Source organism: Enhydra lutris, unplaced genomic scaffold (assembly GCF_002288905.1).
Source record: "Enhydra lutris kenyoni isolate GAN:26980312 unplaced genomic scaffold, ASM228890v2 scaffoldscaffold16, whole genome shotgun sequence".
NCBI lineage: Eukaryota > Metazoa > Chordata > Mammalia > Carnivora > Mustelidae > Enhydra > Enhydra lutris.
In genome coordinates, this window is record NW_019154100.1 from 31163219 (window position 1) to 31184293 (window position 21075).

The following is a 21075-nucleotide window of genomic DNA, read 5'->3' on the forward strand; positions in this document are numbered from 1 at the left end:
TTGGATGAATCACCAGGAATAATGCTGAGTGGGGAGAAAAAGCCAAATCCAAAAAATTTCATACTATATGATCCCATGCATATAACATTTTGGAAACAACAACAGTATAGAAATGGAGACTAGATCAGTAGTTGGGGGAGTTAAGGGGTTGGTGGAAGCAGGGAGAATGAGGAAGGGTAGGGGAGGCAGGTGGGTGTGACTAGTTAAGAGCAACATGGGGGATTCTTGTGGTGATGGGATCATCCGATATCTTGACTGTATCAGCACCAATATACCACTTGGGATACTTCCTATAGTCTTGCAAGATAGCACCATTGGAAGAAATTGCTTAAAGGGTACAGAAGACTTCTCTGTATTATTTCTTATAACTGCATATGAATCTAAATTATCTCAAAAAATGTTTAATTTTAAAAAAGAAGTGAAGAGTTTAGGAAGAAAGTGTATTTTTTCCACTCAGATTTGGAAACGAAGATGTTGCTAACCCACTGGCCAAAAAGGCTATTGATAAGAAGATAAAGTAGGCAGTTGAGAACAGAGAGTTGTTTCTAGGGACTTTCTCTTAGCATCCAGAGCCTCCCTTCCTAGCCAGGAGCATTGGCAGCCTCCATCTTTCTCCAGGAGATTCCAAGAAGGACGAAGACAAACGGCTCTAACAAGGAAGCCTGCTCCCTGCAGATTTGTGACCATGACTTCTGAATAAATTCTAACCCTTGGAGTGGACTTCAGGTTGAGTTTCATATGGTTCCAGCCCTATTATTTGGGATGGTGGCAAATGGAAAGAGGGAGTCAACCACTCAGTACTGGTGATAACAGGTGATTGAAGCCAGCGAGTGGCTTCTCGAGACCCATGCTGCCTACAGCCTCTGGAAGGAGAGGAAACCCCATGCGTGGATTGCACTGTACCTTGAATCCATCTCTCGGGCATCATTGGTGGGTGGTCTCTTGGCTGCCCTCAGGGATCTCAAGCCCCTCCCACTGATCCCTACCTCATCCCCTAGACTAACTGCCCTACTCTTCATGCCCAGACCACTGACTACAAACTGCTCCTCCGGTCAGCATAGGACATTTCCTCCAGTGAGCTTGCCCCAAACACAGACCCTTCCTCTCTATATGACAGCACATCACACCACCAGCCTCGCTTCAACACCTTTTGCTCCCCCTGCCCTTTCCTGAAATGCATGGTAATTCCTCATATTAGAACATTTGCTTTCATTCCTTTGAAGGAGCAAATTTTCTCTGGCCTCTACACCCCACCCCGGATAGTGAGGGCTGCTTTCTTCACCATGAAATGCTCTCCTGGGCGAGCAGTACTGCAAACTGGTTAAGAGCATGGACTCTAGATCCCACTGCCCAGCTCAAACTCTGGCCTTACCATTTACTAGCAGAGAGGTCTTGCACAATGATTTATCAACTCAGCGCCCCATCCGTGAAATGGGGATGTGAGCAGCTGCTTCTCTGGCAATGATTTGGTAGATATAAAGGAGAGTGATTAGCACATCTGAAGCCTACTGTAAATGTCAGGGATTGCTTGCTACTATTCTCACCCCGATACTACTCCAGGAGGCCCAGGTGGTGAGTGAAAGTACTTGGAATTTAAACTCAAGTAGATTAAAGCATTAAAATCAGCTGTGGTACCTTTTGGGCAAGTCACTTAATCTGACTGTGCCCCATCTACTGTATTTGCAAAATCAGCCCCCTCCTCCGCCCAAAAAAGGCACCAAAAACCTTACTACATCGGGTGGTTTCAGAGATTAAAGTGTCTAGCTGGCTTGTTTGGGTCTCTCCAGCCTTGCAAACTAGGTACTCAAAGCACAACTCCATATTGTGTTTTTGAAACGGACAATTATTGCAGTCGGGAACAGTGGCAGCGAGATCAGTCCTCTTTCCCTCTCCATCCCCCTTGCCCTGGCGCCTGTGAAACGGAGCATCCCCATGGCAACAGCAGCAGCTGGTCCCTAGATAAGAGGAGCTGGAGCCTGGCAGCAGCCACTGCTGTAGAAAAGCCTGCCCAGCTTCAGGGAGAAGGCTTGCCCTCTCCACCTCTCGCCTCATCCCAGCGCCTGCACTCATTGGTAAGTGCCTCCGATTTTTACTCCAAGAACTTTCATGGCAAGAAAAGCAAATTCCCAATAAGTTACAGGTTCTTTATGGTTGCTGGGACAAAGAGGGCTGCAGCTGGTGGAGCAAGGGTGGTGGGTAGGGGGTGGGGGCAGGAGTGTGCTTTCTGGAGCAAGGCTAAGCTGGGGCTAGATGGGGAACGGGGAAAGTTATCACCCTCAAGACATTTTTTTCTAAGGAAGGTAGAGTCCTGAATTCTGTGAGAGTCAGAATTTTTGCAAATTCAGTTGCTAAGTTTCCAGAGGAACATTGGTATATCTGTGTATTCAAAAGGTGAAGGAGGCTGGGGAGAGTGTGCTTAGTAAAAAACCCTTTCCTCCTAGGAGAGTCACTCCTAGGAGGAATACTGCACATTTGTCTTTTAATGAACAAACTTGATTTTAAAATGTAGTACTTTTTGACCTGAATTCAATCTTCTAGTTAAAAAGAGATTTGACAAAGGATATGAATTGTACATCATCAGACACCACATTGGACTGTGGTCATAACCTTCTAACTTTTTATTCCATCGAGTAAGTCCAGAATTGATTACTTTGGGGAAATTCTTTAGAATTTTTTGAAATTTCATTACTACTAAGCCAAGTGTCAGCTCGCTCCTGACAATCAGTAGTACCATGTTTGCCAGACTTGGAAAGTGGGGCAGGGTGGGGGGGTGCCCCCATTGGTTTGTAGCTTGGAAGCTTGGATCGCACTAATCTCATTACTAGCTTCAGAGAAGGCCAGAGATGGGGCAAGGAGATGGTTCCAACGGTTCAGTTGAGATATACACGTCATAATCACAAAGGGAGGACGGCAAAGAACAAACAAAGCAACCTACACTTCTTGAAGTGTCAGCATGCGCTGGGATCTGGGCTGGAACCTTACACACAGTGTATTGTGAATACTCTCAGTCCCGGAGAAAAGCCACCATCAGCCCACTTTACAGATGTGGAAACTAAGTTTCCAGGAGGGCATACCACTTTTCCAAGTTCACCCAGCTAGAGAGTGGTACAGGTAATCAAACATTTGCTTCTATCCCATATTGCACCAAATGCTTGCTGTCAGTGACCTTGAGTTAAACTTCATATTCCAACATCCAACTAAGGAACGTACTCGGTATCAAGAAGGGCAAAATGCCCAGACTCACTTCCGACCTCAGATTGAACTGATGGATGTTTTTTTAGCTGAGGAACTGGCACTCCTGCCCTAAACCAGGAGCGGGCTCTGTGCTGGTGGAGGTGGGCTCCCCCCACGCTGTCCTCAGCTTCAGCAGCCGCCCTGCCTTGTCTGTCCTTCTACATTCTTCTGGAGTTCCTTCCCAGGTCCCTGGTGTTCCAGGTCCTATTCTCAAAAGAGAGGGTGACTCTTGCCATTCAATGCACAGGTGACCTGTGTGTTGTGTGATGTCAGTTACTGTAGCCCCTCCCTCAGTGGTATTTGAATTTGCAAGTGTCTCTCTGTGAGAAGAAGGGCTTTGTCTCTTGTGAAAAGGAAGGTAAAAATTAGCAAGAGGAAGTTGCTAATATTTAATATCGGGTCCTGAAAACCTCCTCAAACCCCTGAAAGCCTATCGCTTGGTTTCCCTCCTGCACATGCAACACCAAGCCGTCCTCATTCTCTCAAATGGCATCGAGAAAGTTAATACAGACCCACCATCCTTTATTCTCTAATTGAGAAATCTAAAATACTCTGAAGACCAGAAGTTCTTAGTTGTTCTTAAATTCAACATAAATGCATCTGGTAGCAAGACCTGAGCTGAGAGGATATGAACCTTGGTGTAGTTTTTATTCATGGCATTTGGTGCTCATGTTCATATTTTTGCTATGGAAGTAGTGGGTGTGACTGTGGGGTTTCCTGCGACCCCTCTTAAGAGGGTCATGTAGGAAAAATTTCCTGATTCCCATGGCTGACATGGCCCCATGCTTTCCAGGGGAGGCAGGGGAGCACGACGGCATCCACATATGTCACTGTGTGATTGTTAAAACCCAGAGATCTCACCAGGCACACAAGAAACCGCAAGAGAAGGTTAAAGGGTCGCAAACCTTCGTGCTAGAGAACAGTTCATGCAATCGCCACAAGGCACCACGTACGAAGGGCCCTAAACTGGGGCACCTGGGTGGCTCAGTGGGTTAAGCCTCTGCCTTCCGCTCAGGTCATGATCTCAGGGTCCTGGGATCGAGCCCCGATTCCCCCTCTCTCTCTGCCTGCTGCTCTGCCTACTTGTGATCTCTCTCTCTCTGTCAAATACATAAATAAAATCTTTAAGAAAGGGGGGGGCTAGCCCCCTGGTTGAAATCTGAACACCCGAGGGACAAGGAATTTAGGAATGCAAGAAGAGCCAGCGTTTCAGAAGCTCCTGAACAGAGAGCTGCTGAGGGAGACGATGAAATCTTCCTGGGCAGCATGACCAGAGCAGGGTCCTCTGGCCGGTGCCTGGAGTAGAGAGGCTAAATTAATGAAAGGAAAGCATGGGCAGGATCAGGAATCATAAGTGGAAATATTCCATTTCTTTTTTTTTTTTTTTTTAAGATTTGTTCACTTATTTGCCAGAGAGAGCGAGAGAGAGAGAGCATAAGCAGGGGGAGCAGCAGGCAGAGGGAGAAAAAGGCTCCCCGCTGAGCAGGGAGCTTCATGTAGGACTGGATCCCAGAACCCTGGGATCATGACCTGAGCCGAAAGCAGATGCTTAAGCAACTGAGCCACCCAGGAGGCCCCCAGATATTCCATTTCTTAGTTCAAGAGTTAGACTGGCTCACGTCTAACAGTGTTTTCACTCACCAAGCGCAGCCCGTCTCCCTGAGGAGAGGAGTGCTGAGTGGGTGGGGAGGGTCATCTTACACTAAGGCTCAACAGTCAGGTAAAGCGACAGTTACTAAGGTGACACTACACCAAACCTCCCTCTCCTTGCGTATTTGTTCCTTTCTCTGCGTGCGACTTCTCTGCCCAGAAGAGCTTAATGACATCATCCGCCATAAAAGTCTCTTCTAATCCCCTGGGCAAACACACCCTTGCCCAGCTCAGAGTATTTTTTTGCTGTAAAAGCCCCAATCTGAAAACCATCTTTCAGCCCCCTAGCGCACGGAGGCTGGGCAGTCCGCTGCTGGCACCCTTGCGATAACACTGGTTTATACCAGTGTTGCTTCCCCCGTGGACACTAGATGCTATCTTGGGGGGAAAGCGTGGGCCCTTGCCTTGTCCAGGGACTTCGGACACTGGCACGACTCCCCTGTTAGGGAGACGCTTCTCTCTCTCTCTCTCTCTCTCAAGTCCAGTACTGTGAAAGCTGTTTTGCTCCGATGAAGCCTGGCTCTCCTGTGGTTTGGTATCTAGACGAAAATGAAAGATTTGATTATTTTTAGTACTTTTTGGTTATACAAGCTGGACTTCATCAGCTACAGAACAATGACTATCATAGACTGAGTACGCACAGTGTACAAAGCAGGGAGCTGTTCTAGTTAACCCTTATAGTAACTCGGTGAGGTAGATACTGATATTTCTATTTTACGGATAGGAAAATGGAGGATAGGAATGGGATAGGGGGACAGAAAGGGACCCATGTCCTTGGGTGCCCAGCTATGGGTGCACCACAAAGATGCTAACTAGCTTTCGCTCATTCTAGCACAGCAGCTGTCGCTTGTAAGAAGAAAGGGCAAATGTGATTATATTGTACTTGGGCTCCATTCACCCTCATTACATCCCAAAGATTTCTTCACCGAAGTCATACAGTTTTTTAGGTAGAGGGTTGAAATTTTACCTGGATCCACTGGAACTCAAAACTCAGATTCAGATTAAATAACCCACTATTGGGCACACAGAAGAAGCCATATGACTCAAGTACAAAGAAGAGCTGACTGTGGGTGAAGAAAACAAGAGGGGGACCATTGCCAGATGGGACCTAGAGTAGAAGGCAGGAGGCCTGGGTTCAAACAATTACTCTGACTCTGTGCATGACACTAATACTAGGTGACTTCAATCTTTTTGAGCCTCAGCTGACTTTCTGAAGAATGAGTATTTTTTGACTAGGTCCTCTGTGGGGTGACTTTCAGCACAAAGTCAAGGACAGAGCTCTTGATTTTCTGCCCAAAGAGAAGGAAGATATAGCTAAGTAGGTGCACAGGCCGTATTTGAGGCTGTCACTTCGCCTGGAGGCCTCAGCGTTGAGCCCACTCATCCGGACTGATGGTCCCATAGCTCCCCCCTCTACTCAAGCAGGTGGGAGCTAGCCTCCCAAGTGAGCCACATACCTCCTTCTGTTCCCGGGGAGCTGGCAGTCTCTATACAGACACTAACGCAATGGTCAGAATTGATTTATGCTAAAGTCACTCAGTACAATCAGTGTGCTCAGAGTAACACTAAAAGCCAGGGTCAAGGAACCTGTGAAGAGCTCCATCTGCTATGTAGTGATCTCAGCTGGTAGGGGGAGAGGCCCTCCAGGCTTCCTGCAGAAAACTGGCTTATTCTTCAGAAGACGATGGAGTTGAACTCATTCTACTCAAAATGTTAACACCACTGGTCTCTGTGTTCATCCACAGACCAGTGATCCAGGAATCTTAAGAAAAAAGGATCAGTTTGGGTCATTTGAATCTTATTCCTCTCTAAGCCTTCTTATTATGATGGGACATGAGTAATAAATTATCAGAAAGAAACAGAATCAAATTCTGTAAGTCTCAACTAATGCATTTCTCATTCAGACCTGACACATGTCCATTCCGGATTTCCACTCCTCCTGGACAAGGACTACAACTAATAGCTCTGGAAAGTTCAATGGATTTGTGGTTTAGGAAAAATGGGGGGAGCAGACTTGCTCTAATGTCAGAACTCTCTAAGGAGAAAATAATAAGGATCCATTTCAAGAGTTAGATTTTTTTTCCTACCAGGACTTTACCACCTGGAATACGGATAGGGAGGAAATCTCTTTACTTTGTAGTTATTTTACAGTGTACATTGCATGCTATATATGTGTAATGCAATATTTACATACATGCTACATATATTTAATGCACATGTGCATATAAAACATAGCACTTAATGATAGAAAACCAGAAGCTTGGTTCAATTTACGTTTAGTGGAATCACGTCCTGAGAGTCTTGCGTGTCTACTGGAAATCTTCAGAACTAGATTTGGATCCAGGCTATTTAGTAACTTGGATCTTGGCTATTTAATAGTTATGTGACTAAACAAATTAATTGTGTTTTCTGATTCTTAGTTTCTTCATCCGAGAAGAAGGCATAATCTTATTACACAGAACTCAATAGAAAAATATAAGCAAGAGTTAATCAAGATTTTCTGTAATTCTCAACTAACTCATTTCTAATTCAGAATTGACAAGTATTCATTCTGAAACTCCCACAGTGCTTCTGAAAGAAGATAAATATTGAACATTTGATGCATGACAATTATGAACAAATCCGTGTGTGTGTGTATGTGTGTTTGTGTGTGTTGTTTCAGTTATTTTGACTTAAATCTTAAGTTAGAGCTTCCAGTAGGTAAGTAAGAGAAGCAGATTTGAAAAATAGGATTAAATTGAAAACACAGTAGTAAGTGCTCAATAAATATACTTATTTCACAAGTGAACAAATGAGCAGAGGACACACTAGTAGGCTTGTTTCTTATGCTTCCATAGTGCTGGAGAAGAAACACCTCCTTCGATGATGTCCACTGAGCAAATGCAGCCATTGGAGCTCTCAGAAGACAGACTGGACAAGCTAGACCCTCGTTGTGACCACTTAGGTAAGAGCTCCAGTGGGAATGGCAGTAGCAGAAGTCAGAAAGGAGGGGCCTCTGCCATTGGGTTTTCAGGCAAGTCAGAGGGAGGCCCCCTGAAACCTGATCATGTGGGCCTTCTGGTGACAGCCAACACCAGATGGACAGGCAAATAGCCATGACTCTGTGGGGTCTGCCATGTAAATATTAGTGGAGGCACTAGAGAGAGGTTCATTAGAGTTAGAAAAAGCAAGAAAAGGCATTGTCCTCTTTTTTGGGTCTGATGGAGTCCCAGGCAGAGCATTTTTGAGGCAATAAATGGAACGTGGCAGCACGGTTTGTTTCCAGTATTTGTCGGCACAGTTATACCCCATGTGCCGTGCCAATAAAATATTTCAAATATCTCTCTTTGCCTATCAAGACAGAATTTTAAATAGCCTTTTTCTGCTTTATTGTCAATCTGTTTCCTTCCCAGAACTGACTTTTTGCATAACCTTTGTAATGAAAATACCAGAAACATTTCTGCCTCTACCCATTTCTAAAAATGAGACGCTCAGACTTTTGATGGATGGGCTTTTTGCATATTCATAGCCTTTGTTTATGTCTCGCCTGTTTATGACTCCCCCCCCCCCCCGCCTCTCCCCTCTCCCCATTTGCCATCAAGATAGTTTATGTTCAGGATTTCTCCAAAAGTGGGGAAAAAGTGCAATGGAAGTAAAAGTCAAAATCGTAGCAAATCTCTTACTCCCTGTACTGTGCATTGAGTCATATCCTGGGGTGGAAGGGTGACCCATGACTGGTCCACATCCAGCCTGTACTTCCAGAGACCCCACAGCTGGGCAGCACCCATTCTGAGCAATATGTATTCGTTCAACAAACGTCTATGGTATGTATGATACGGGGAGAAGTTAACTGTGCTATGGGGCAATAAATTTTTAAAGTTGTATTTTCAGCCAGGACTTAAGAAACATAGGGGAGGGGGGTTAGGGATGGTGTGATGGGATGATGGGCATTAAGGGGGGCACTTGATGGAATGAGCACTGGGTACTGGGTGTTGTATGCAACTGATGAATCACTAAATTCTACCCCTGAAACTAATAATATAGTGTATGTTGATGAAATTGAAGTTAAATAAAGAATTTTTTACACTAAAGGATGTGAAATCATCTAGTATATAAGCAGTACTCAATTAAGTTCCCCTTTCACCTCTTTTTTCTTGTATATGTAACCTTAAAAGCATATGGTTCAGTGCCTTACATGCAGTATGATCTCAATAAATGTTTATTAAATTGAAATGATTGGATGGATTTATTCAAATCCTTTAGGTGAAAGGAAATATTTATTACTATTAAATATGGCTGAAGAGAATCATGCTGTTTGATTTTTTGGTTATGTACTGTGATCTTTGGATGATGGAAGCATAATAATGTGTGGTTACTAAGTATTTCTAATGGTGGTTTTCTCATGTATATTGGGTTTTCTAAAACAAAGAACTGCCCAGACATAAAGCCCAATAGACCATAGCAACTTGAAAAGAAGAACTATTTCTTATTTGTCTTTTTAGTCCTAGAATCTTGCTCAAGGCCTAGCATAGAGGACGAGCTTCATCAGTTTTTGTCAAATAAATACATTATGAATGACACAGGTTGTCTCTAGACCCACAAAACTGAAGTGAACATGTTTGACACATTTAATCCTCCATATTTTAAAGACACTGACATGAATATTTTCATAAAAAGAAATAGAGAGAGGGGCACTTGGGTGACTCAGTCAGTTAAGGACCCGACTTTTGATTTCTACTCAGGTCATGATCTCGGGGGTCCCAGGATTGGGCTCAACGCTCAGCAGGGAGTCTACTCAAAGATTCTCTCCCTCTGTCCCTCCCCGAAGCTCATGCACTCTGTCTCTCTCTCTCTCTCTCTCTCTCTCTCTCTCAAATAAATAAACCTGGGGCACCTGAGTGACTCAGTAGGTTAAGCAACTGCCTTCAGCTCAGGTTATGATCCCAGGGTCCTGGGATCGAGCCCTGCATCAAGCTCCCTGCTCAACAGGGAGCCTGCTTCTCCCTCTCCCTCTGCCTGGCACTCTGCCTACCTGTGCTCTCTGTCTGTCAAATAAATAAATAAAATCTTTAAATAAATAAAAATATAAATCTATCTTTTAAAAAAAAGGAACCAAGAAAAAAAGAAAGAAGGAAGGGAAGAAGGAAATGAAGAAGGGGCTGGAAAGATCTAGTTAATCTCTAAATTTCCCCCAAATTCATTCACAGTTGTAGATGTACCAGATGGTAACCAGACCATAGTGAGTTTCCAGAGAAGGCAGACAGCTTCATTGTCTGTGGCTTCTTTGAACCTTAATGGACTATCTCCTTATTCATAACATGCTTGAGGTCATTCATTCAAGCATACATTCAACAAATATTTATTAATTTTTTCAAGGGGATAAAATACAAGATATCTGTCATCAAAGAAGGCAGAGAAGACTTATGCAGAAAAAGTGCTACATGAGCAAAAATCCTGTAGATATCCAGAAAATGAGAAAGGACGCCCAAGACTGGGAAGACTTATGGAGACAGGGCAGGGAGGTGGACCTTCCTTTGGACCCTGTAGAAGGTTAGAGGGTGAGCAATGACCAGAGTGAACATTCTCTTGAGGATCTAAAATATATCAAATGTAACAACTGCTTTTCAACATTTACCAAATGTAGTCATCTCTCTCTGTCTCTGTCATACACATACACACACACACACACACACACAAACACACACACACTGATTTAAAATTATCCCCACTTTAGAAGTTGAGACAATATTAAAGTTCCTAGAAATTAAGGGCCAAGTTCTCAGAACTAATAAGTGACAGAGTCCGCAATTGAACTCAGATCAGTCCATACCACTTATCCATTCAAGATGCATTTATGGGAGGGAGAGGCAATTAAGAATTAAATTATCAAAAGGATATAATCCTTAATCTCCAAGAAGGCTCTGTCAAGAGCAGGAGATAAACCACGATAGATTAAACAAGTGTCATTGTTAACATGGAGGACATGGGGAGATGGAGAGGAGAAGTGAGTTGAGGGAAATTGGAAGGGGAGGTGAACCATGAGAGACTATGGACTCCGAAAAACAACCTGAGGGTTCTGAAGGGGCGGGGGATGGGAGGTTGGGGGAGCCAGGGTGGGTATTGAGGAGGGCACGGATTGCATGGAGCACTAGGTGTGGTGCAAAAACAATGAATACTGTTACACAGAAAAGAAATTTAAAAAAATAAAAAGTGTCATTGTCTAGAACAATGACAGAGACGCTCAAAGAAGCACGCCATCACCCAAAGCATTGAGGAGTTGGATGGAGCAGAGAACATACTCTCATGGGCGAGGAGTGATCAGATTGGACTTATCACACACACTGACATCTGATGGACATGATGCAGAATCCAAGCTTCATGAGCTCTGGGGATGGAGGAAGGTAAAGAGCTGAGTAAGAAGACAAGAGGACCTGGAGTGAGGATGGGCAAATGGGAGAATTGCAAAGCCAGGGGGGAAGTGAATGAAGAGACCAATGCTGAAGGCAAGTGTGAATGGTCAGTGTGACCCGGCTGGCCCCAGAAATGAAGGCAGGTGAGGAATTTGCAGAGAACCTTCCCCAAAGACTAAAGAGCATGCATGGCTCTGCACCAGCCCATGCAGTCTTCGAGAGAGCAAGCCTTGAACAAAGGACATTAAAGAGCATTTAGCACAGAGAACCTATTCTATCAGAAATTTAATTCAAGCCCACTCTGACTTGCCTAACTGTATTTTAAAGTTCTTCTTTGCTTTGATTATCCAGCCACTAGAGCTCTCGTCATTTGGAGTCTCATAGACTATTCCAGTTTTCTGTTTAATTCTATATATTTGTGCAAGACTATGAAGGTCCTCTGTAGACTAGCCCAAAATATATAAATCCTTTTCTTTTTCAGACCAAATGGCTTCTACAAGTAATTGGAAACCAACCAGTTTGTGTGTAAACCTTACTCATGTTATATTCTTTTTTTTTTTTCTTTGCATCCTATCAAAATCAGATGACCTTTCAGACCAGCTCATTAAAGACTGTGATCTCAAAAAGAAGCCAAGAAAGGGAAAAAATGCACAGGTTGCCCTGAATGTTGAGTCAGACCAAAAGAAACCAAGGAGAAAAGATACACCAGCATTGCACATCCCACCTTTTATACCAGGTAATGGACAACAAGGTCGGTTTGCATGTCTGTGAGGGGGAACCGCTACCACTAGATCACATTGATCTTAGAAAAATTTCCTTACCTATTTGGGTGTTTTTAAATCACTGGTACTATCCCTGCACCTGTCTTCGTTATAATATGGCCAGCTGCTATAGAAAACGAATTCCAAAATGTTAGCGGTACAAGGCAAGGGTTTTTTTCACTCATCAGTAGTGCGAGCTGGGGAAGCAGGTTCTGCTCCAAATGGTAATTCAGGGACTTCAGCTGATGAGAGTTCGGACATCACTGGCACATGGCATTCAAAGTCACCATGAGCATCAGCATCTGGCAGGCAGGGGGACGAAGGAAGTAGGAGAGGTGGCGGGGTTGGGGGAGGGGCAGAATAGACTGGAAGACTGGCTCACCCGAAAGTGACCCACAAATGTCCCCTGACTGCAAGGGCAGCAGAGAGATGTCGCCCAGCTGTGTGCCCAGGAGAAAAGCAAAATGGTCTGGGGAACAGCTAACATGTCTCTGTAACAACCTCATGTGTGATGTGTGACTCTCTCGTTTCCCCAGAGTTTTGTGTGTTCTTATTTCTTTCTCTCCTTCCCTCTGGGCCACTGATGTAATGTTCTCTCCACTCACAAGCCACTTGGAGGGAGACAAAACAAATAGAACACAGAGCTTCCTGAGAAGGAACCGTCAGTCCTCTGAGAAATAATGGAAACACATAAATGGCTGAAATACGCAGTAAGCTGTAAGGCTGTAATGACGTCCTTCCAGAAGGACCTCAGGAGCTCAGCCTGGTCAGTGGATTGTGGAAGGTTATATAGAAGAGGCTATTTTCAGGGAGTTTGTAAATGATGGAGAGAAATGCCATGTGTGGGAGAAGTGAGAAGGCAGGGAGGTCACTGAAGAGCCGAGCATATGGCTTACAGAGAAGCAAATGATCCACGACCCTCACGAGGATAGACCTCGGAGGAGGACAGACCTGGGCTGGCTTCCTGGCTTGGCCCCCTACAAGCTGTGTCACTGTGGGCTGTTTGCTTTGCCTTGCCTTCCCCAGATAGGTGATAGTGGTAGTAATATTAAATTCCTCCAGGTTTTGTGAGGCTAAAATAAAATCAGGCATGCAAAACCCTTTGTGACATAGATTCAATAGATGTGAATTTCTAATATAAAAAAAGCTCTTGTTAAAGTAAGTTTGAAAAGCTATGTTGACTACCATCACGAGGGATATGTGCAAATACGCATGCATCGTCCTTACGTATCAGGATAGATGTATTATTTTTATTTTATTTATTTATTTATTTATTTGACAGACAGAGATCACAAGTGGGCAGAGAGACAGGCAGAGAGAGAGAGGAAGGGAAGCAGGCTCCCGGCCAAGCAGAGAGCCCGATGCGGGGCTCGATCCCAGGATCCTGGGATCATGACTTGAGCCGAAGGCAGAGGCTTTAACCCGCTGAACCACCCAGGCATCCCAGGATAGACGTATTTGACCGTGTTTCTCCCTCTGTTCCCCTAACCATGCAGGTGTGCTTTCAGAACACTTAATTAAGAGATACGACATTCAGGAGAGACACCCAACAGGCAAGATGAGTCCAGCTCTTCATAACACTGACCTGGAACCAAAAAAACCAAGGAGAAAAGACACACCTGCCCTGCACGTGTCCCCCTTTGCAGCAGGTAAAAGAGCTGAAGCAAGGCATTTGCAGGGGGTGATGGGAACAGCTCAGGAGCCCTGCCATCTGGAGGTACCACAGGCATGGCCTCTGTCCTATGTCACCCAGAAGCACTCTGTGGGGGTAGCAGAGTTTACTGCTGCCTTTCAGGCTTACCTTCCCTGGCAGCTCCCCAAGGACTGACTTGGAACTGGGGTGGGGGGTTTCAGAGCATTCCTTGTGCTTCGGCAGATCTGGGCAGGTCCACTGAGCCAATGAAATAGAAATGTCAGTGGGTCCTTGAAAAGAGTTGAAATCTCCTCCTCCCCAGCCTTCCATGGATCATGCATCCTACAAATGATGGCTGATTTTCCCGACACCTGGCTGGATGTATTGACCAGATCTTCACTGTGAGAGACAGAGAGAGAGAGAGAGAAAGTGAGACGTAGAAATAGTGAGAGCTACCTTTAGTAGCAAACTCTAGAAATGATTCCTGAAAGTATCATCTTTTTTTTTTAGAGGAAATTGTGTATTTATTGTTAATTTTTTCTGGTATGATAATGGCAGTTTAGTTACTGTTTTAAAAAGCTTTTAGTGTTAGAGCTATATATGAAATGTTAGAGGGAGTTTGCTTTACAATACTCAAAAATAAAGACAATTAGATAAAACAAAAATGACAGAATGTTAGCAAGTATTAAATACATAGTTCTATTTTGAAAACTCCCATAATAAAGTTAACTTATTTTATTTTTTAAATTTTATTTTATTTAAGTTCAATTAATGATCATATAATGTATTATTAGCTTCAAAGGTAGAGTTCAATGATTCATCAGTCTTGTATAATACCCAGTGCTCATACATCACGTGCCTCCTTAGTGTCCATCACCCAGTTACTGCATCCCTCCACCCCCCTTCCCTCCAGCACCCCTCAGTTTGTTTCCTATGATTAAGAGTCTCTTATGGTTTATCTCCCTCTCTGATTTTGTCTTGTTTTATTTTTCCCTCTCTTTCCCTATGATTCTCTGTTTTGTTTCTTAAATTCCATGTAGAAGTGAAATCATATGATAATTGTCTTTCTCTGATTGACTTATTTCACTTAGCATGATACCCTCTAGTTCCATCCATGCAGTTGCAAATGGCAAGATTTCACTTTTTTTTAATCCCGAAAGAATCATCTTCATGAGAGCTATATTAATATGTGTCGAATCAAACCCTCAAATCTTGCCGAACTCTGTGCACAGCCCAAGGCTATATACAGCAGCCAGTATGTGAAGTGTAGTCTTCTCCCTGACAGTTTTATGGGGAGGTTAGGGAATAAGACATGTACACTCATGATTAGATCATTAGACTGAGAGTGAGTGTGTGTGTGCATGTGTGTGAGTTTTATATAGATATTTAGAGGGAGGTGGCAGAGAAGAAAATGTACTCATGTTTATTGAGACCCTACTAAATATTAGATACTGAGTTTGGTATGTCTCATGGATTTTTTAAAATCAGCTAAATAACGCAAGAAAAGTAGCTATTAACTCCCTTTACAGATAAAGAAACTGAAAGATGGCATTGATGGATGGATAGCTTCTTGGCTGATTGGTTGGATTGATGATGAGATGATTAGGTGGACAGATAAATGGACCAAATTATGTTCAAGATCAAATGCAATGAGTGGCAGAGCTGAGGCTCTAAGCCAGGTCTGTGTCTCCTGTGGGCAGTTTCTCACTGTACTGTGGTATAGTTGGGACTTTCAGCACTATGGCACTCGAGAAGGGACACTTTGGGAGGTGAGATTTTGTTGTTATAGAACTATGTTTGCTCATTATTTTATTTAATAAAGAAAAAAATGAAAGAAGACTAAGAAGAAGACATCATGAATAGGCAGTCAGGGGTGCAGACAAGGTTACTGATTTCTGTGGAGCAGATCCAGGCAAAGAGGCATGGGGCCTGAGGAGGCACTTCTCTGGAGAAATGGACTGAGGACCAAGTGGCAGGATCTGAACTGCCTCAAACACGCTTCTCATAGGCGACATACATTCCTACCCGCACTGATCCTCCGACACACCACACATTTCCCCCCTAAGCTCTGCTTCTGTCCTGGTTCCAGTCACCTTTCAAGACTCAACCAGTTCAGAACCTCTGCTAACAGACTCCTCCAAGTCCAAAGTGAATCCTTTCCATTCTCAACTAACTCTGTGGTAGACATGAGCATGCAAATACCAAGTTTTTGTCATCTCTTTCAGTATGGTCTTCATGGCTCTTGCTGCCACTATCAAAGCTGTCCTTAACGTTGACTTACATTTGATGAATTCATGAGAACTGTGCTAGCATTGACCTTGATATATAGTCCAGTCCCTTCTATATAGCAATGCTCAATAAGTATCTGTTGATTTGATATTCTATTTGGAATCGCAATTCTGCAGTTGCAAGTTCTTCATTGGGAGACTTTATTTTTTACCTATTTTTGCATTTGTTTTTGTTGAAGTCCTCCTAGGGGAAGACTTGGTAGTGGAACAAAAATATTTACGGGCAGAGAGTCACCTTAGCACACAGCAAGAAGGTCTAAGTTTGATCTCTGGTTCTGATCATTCTAGCTTTGTCACCCTGGGCAACTAGCACAAACAAAAGAGTCTCCTTTATTTCATCCTTCTCTGAAAGGAGGACCATAAAATCTGTCTCCCAGGATTGTTAACATAATTAAATAAAGCACATAAAGCACTTAGCACAGATCCTGGATTTTTGAATGTCCTCAGTAAATGTCAGTTTCCTTCCATTCCCCTCAGCCTTATATTCCTTGAGATTACTCAAATCATTTCTAAAGGTAAGAATGTTCCTAGCCACAGTGTTTTACCTTTCCATATAAACCCACTGATTCAAGGGACTTCCTAGAATGTTGAGCCTATTTATCTGGCCGTGGATGCTGCCTGCATCCCAATATCTACATCTTAGGAGAGCAGCTTCCTAGTTGAATAAAAAAAAATGTTTCTCAAACAGGGCAAAGCACACAGAGTTGGAGAGGGAGGCTGTATATTCATGGACTCTATACACATTATGGAATTCCTTGAATCAGCAAATCTCTGTGTTGTATTTGCAATTATAGATGGTGTTCTATGACTCTAGCTTTTATTAGCATATTAGCTGAAGCACTTTATTTTTGAAAAGCCTTTTAGTATCTAAAGATTTGGCAGTAATCGAAATGCTAGTTAAGCTGATAAGGATAGAGCCTTCGGCAGATGTTCAGAGAGACTCATATTGGTTCTAATAAGGGTGTTGAGAGGAACTCACAGACAAATGCACTCTGGAGACATCTCCTCTCATTAGCCCTTGGCAAGTGAAGACTGGACAAGGATTATCTCTCTCTTCTAAATCTCTTGCTAACTACCTTCATTCCCCTAGGTTAATGAGCTTATTTGACAGGTTCCAACTGCCAGGCAACTCCTCAGTGAGAAGTCATCTCTGGCTTCCTTGCCAACCTAACATTTGTTCCCAACTTGGCCCACATTTGCCAGGGCCCCCCATCTTGGCGACTACATGGCAGGGTTCACTGGGTTGTGATTAGTAAGATCCAAGTAGCTGAGACCTGCTTAAAGGAAAAAGAAGTCTTTAGTTAAGCTCTGTGGCAAAGGGAACCAGAGAAAGTAAAGAATCATGAGGCCAGAAGCATTGAAGAGAAGCCGTTTGGAAAATTGGCCCATGAGCTATGAATATTTGGAAATCAAAGCTCAATAATATACTTGGTGAAAGGGGACTGTTGTGTCCTTTGAAAGTGACACCTCCTCTGTCCTGCTGGGAATAGTGTTCTCTTTGCTGTGGCTTGCCAGGATAGGAGGTGTCTTAGCCCCAGCTCCCTTAGATCAGAGACATACATCTGTAATGCAGGTGACCAGCTCTGAATGGGATCATGGCCTAAAACAGCTTGCTACAAGGCTAACTCTTGACCCTTAGAGACCTGGGACTGAAAGCTTTGGCCTTAAAAACATACCAGGTTCTAACAAACAGCCAAGTTCCATAAACTCTCCTCCACAGAGAGTGGAAGGGTAGAAACTGACATTTTCCAAACCCCTACTGTACCCTAACCCTTGCACTAGATACTAGAATATCCTTTAAGAACCTCAGGGTTCGGTAGGGGAGATGGTTGTATTGCCCAGTGATTCCTACAGTGTGAAACATGCTTTACTGGAGGTTCATGTAAAAGTGTGCTGGAAGCATTGAAGAATGTCGGTCTATGTCTACCTGGCAGCGTCACCCCCTGGGGGAGATAGGATTTATTTTTTTTCTCCAGTTTTGTGGATGAATAAACTGAGGCTCAGACAGGTTAAGTGACAGCCAAGGAGGGCAAAGCTTTCTGGCTCTAGTGTACATTCCTTCAATGACACATCTCTGCTTCCCACAGAACAGAGGAACAGGACTAAGGAAATCAGACCTTAGTGTATATCAACCTCATTCATCTTCAAAGGAACAAAGTCGAAGATCTGAAGCATCAAGAATAAAAATGTATTGATGACAAAGGAGTCACTGATTTCAGCCTCTAAAAAGAATGCTTAATTCTACCAATACAAATGCTAGTTCACTTTCCACTTGAAATCACCTCCTGTGTCCCTGTGGAAAGCCTAGCCTACTTTGGGAAGGGCTGACCTTGATGACTAAACAGGTTCCTCCCTTCCCTGAAATCCTAGGACTTTTTTTTTTTTTTTTTTTTTTGGCCCAGATGCTCATCTGACTAGGTTTCAACGATACCCCAAATAATCAGAAATTTGACTGGGATCTGGGAATTTATTTTTCTTAAGATTTTATTTATTCATTTGAGACAGAGAGATACAAAGAGAGAGAGAGCATGGGCAGCGGGAGAGGTAGAGGGAGAAGCAGACTCCCCGCTGAGCTGGGAGCCCTACATGAGGCTCTAGCCCAAGACCCAGAGTTGAACCTGGGTCTTCAACCTGAGTTGAAGGCAGATGCTTAACCATGCGAGCCAACCAAGTGCCCTGGGATCTGGCAATTTAAATACTCTTGCCCACTTTGAATCAACTCAAATCTGGCTTAATGTGAAAAGATATCAAGGAAATCAGGATGGAAAGATTGGGGACTTAGCTTTAGTTTACTTCTGTTCTCCTACCATGATAGCCTTAATTCCAAATAAAAATCCAAACCTCCTTGCAGCTGGTAGAAGAGAAAATATCTCCCACTGTGCTTCATAAGTGATTTATGCAAAATCCTCAGTTTCAACCAGACTCTTGAAATTGTTTTTCTCCTCCAATAAATATCAGCTAATTGGTAAAGAACCCATATGAACAAACTAGGAACTGAATCAAATGAATAGTCATTAAGATCAACACATAGTTTTCATTAATTTGCCACTCTTGAATGGAGTCCAGTGTTGTAGAAAGGCCTCTTGTGGTGCACAGCTTTCTACCCTCATGTTTAGATCTTTGTAAAATGCTTAATGAATGAAGAGGTCTCTAGTTGTGAGAATGTGGGGGCAATGCAAGGCAGTGGTGGTTGCCTGGAGAGGATGACAGAAATCATGGAGGACTCGCCTTGAATCATAGCTTCCTTTGTCTTTTTATTAAAATGGCCCTACTTCATAATTTACAGGATGAGCAGAACCACACAGCCCTCCTTGGATGGTCTTCACTGGGCTGATCAGTCCAGAAAACTGTGCTCAGTCCTCTGAATTCCAACAACCAGTAAACTTTTAAAACATAAACTATATTGGAGCCCAACACAGGGAGAGTTTTGAATTTTGCCTAGTAAGACTACTAAAAAAACAACCATCTGATGCTCCTAAAATTTCTAAAAAGAAAGGATATTTTCATTCCCAAAGAAGAAAATCAAATAAAAACGAAGAACAACCTTTTCAAATTGTAGCCACAGAACTTTATGAGCACTCACTGCGCTTCCTTGAACTTCTCCTTTTGCTCTGAACCATGTAAACTTTATCACCCACCGGTCCTGACATTTAGGAATGACATGTCCAGAGCCCCAGCTCAATCTTTTCCCCAGGTGTTAGAAGAACATATTTAATTCTGACTTCCTGCTGCTGACCCATTCCTTTGAAAGGGGAACTGAACTAGCCCGTGTGAAGGGAAAGGAGAAGGGGACTCGGGCTCACAGGTGTGGCTCAACACTCTCTGTGTATCTCGTTCAGGTGGCACAATAACCCTTTACATAAGTATCAGGGCACTCCTTTTCTATCCAAGAAAATTCAAGTGTGAAAGTGTTATCTGGCCCAACCCAGACTGGATGAGTGGCAGAATGAGAGGTCCAAAGCAGGTGGATTCCAAAGCCTGTTTGCCTCTCGTCTTCCTGGTCTGCAAGCTTAAATGCAGACCGTGGACTGGGAGGTCAATGTTGCCTCTGACTCCCAGGTCAAGCATCTCCTGGTCACCAGAATGGTGGCTCATTGAGTCACAGCTCCTCTGGGCAGGCCAAGTAAGGCACCCAGAGCCCTGACTCAGGCAGCACCTTTAACACTTAGCTCCGCAGACGCTAAGGGATTTCTGGGTTGCCATGCTCTTGTGCGCCGTGTCTGTGCTGGAAGGTTGTCTAATATTTTCATTAGAGGCACTTAATTGCAGATCGGTGCTTTGTTTTGCAGGTGTGACACTGCTCAGGGATGAGAGACCCAAAGTGATCATGGAAGATGACGAAAAGGATGGTGACAAGATAGCTATTTAAAGAGAGTTCCCCTGAGACCACTTGTAAATAGGTTAGATTGGTTCCCGGTGGCGACCTAGAAAAAAAATAGACTTGCTTCTGCTCTCATTTTGTGATAGTCCGCCTTTGAGATCCAGACACCTTTCCCCCAAGAGGCACGCTGTATCAGATTGCCAGGCCCTCTTTGTCTCACTCCTCTTTCTTGAATCCGGTTTCTATTCCCACCTCTTGAATTTTCATTTTCTGAGGCAGTTGAAAAGGGAACAGATCATTCTAAATTAGGAGGTAACAGGAAAGCTCTAGTGTTCGGTTTCTGCATCTTCTGGATCAATCCATGGAGCAAAGAATACGAACAGCATGGAAATGCTTTTCTTGGTTTATGCTGGTGGGCAGGTCTTGACTTCACATTATCCAAACAGCAGTTCAAGTGCAGACAGCCTGTTGCCAGTTAGAGAGCCGAGAATGTTTGGGTGCAGACTCACTGATTGCTTTGGAGAACATGGTCTTTTATCTCTTTTGTCTTTCCTCAAGAGTCCAAGAGTCTCTGGTGACATTTCCAAGGTCCTTGTAACCAATCCCATAACGGTGAATCAGGGGCGTCACCGCAATCAATCATGCATTGGCTGAAAATGCCAGAGATATAGGGAGTGCTGGTCTACTGAGAAGCTTAGCAACATATCCTATTTATTTTTATTTTTTGAAACATCTCTTAACCACGTTGTCCTGAGATTTGTGAGTTGGTCACACGTGAACCATTGCTAATGATAGATAG

The 21075-nt window shown here is 43.6% G+C and overlaps 1 protein-coding gene across 1 annotated transcript; it reads left to right on the top strand.

The window, feature by feature from the left end:
- Nucleotides 1-1932: 1932 nt before the first annotated feature.
- On the top strand, nucleotides 1933-20416 carry LOC111147449 (protein phosphatase 1 regulatory subunit 17). The gene is given in 5 exon segments (XM_022503462.1): nucleotides 1933-2072; nucleotides 7722-7828; nucleotides 11857-12009; nucleotides 13531-13683; nucleotides 20245-20416. Coding segments are annotated over 5 exon segments (633 nt in total). The 3' UTR covers nucleotides 20325-20416.
- Nucleotides 20417-21075: the final 659 nt, after the last annotated feature.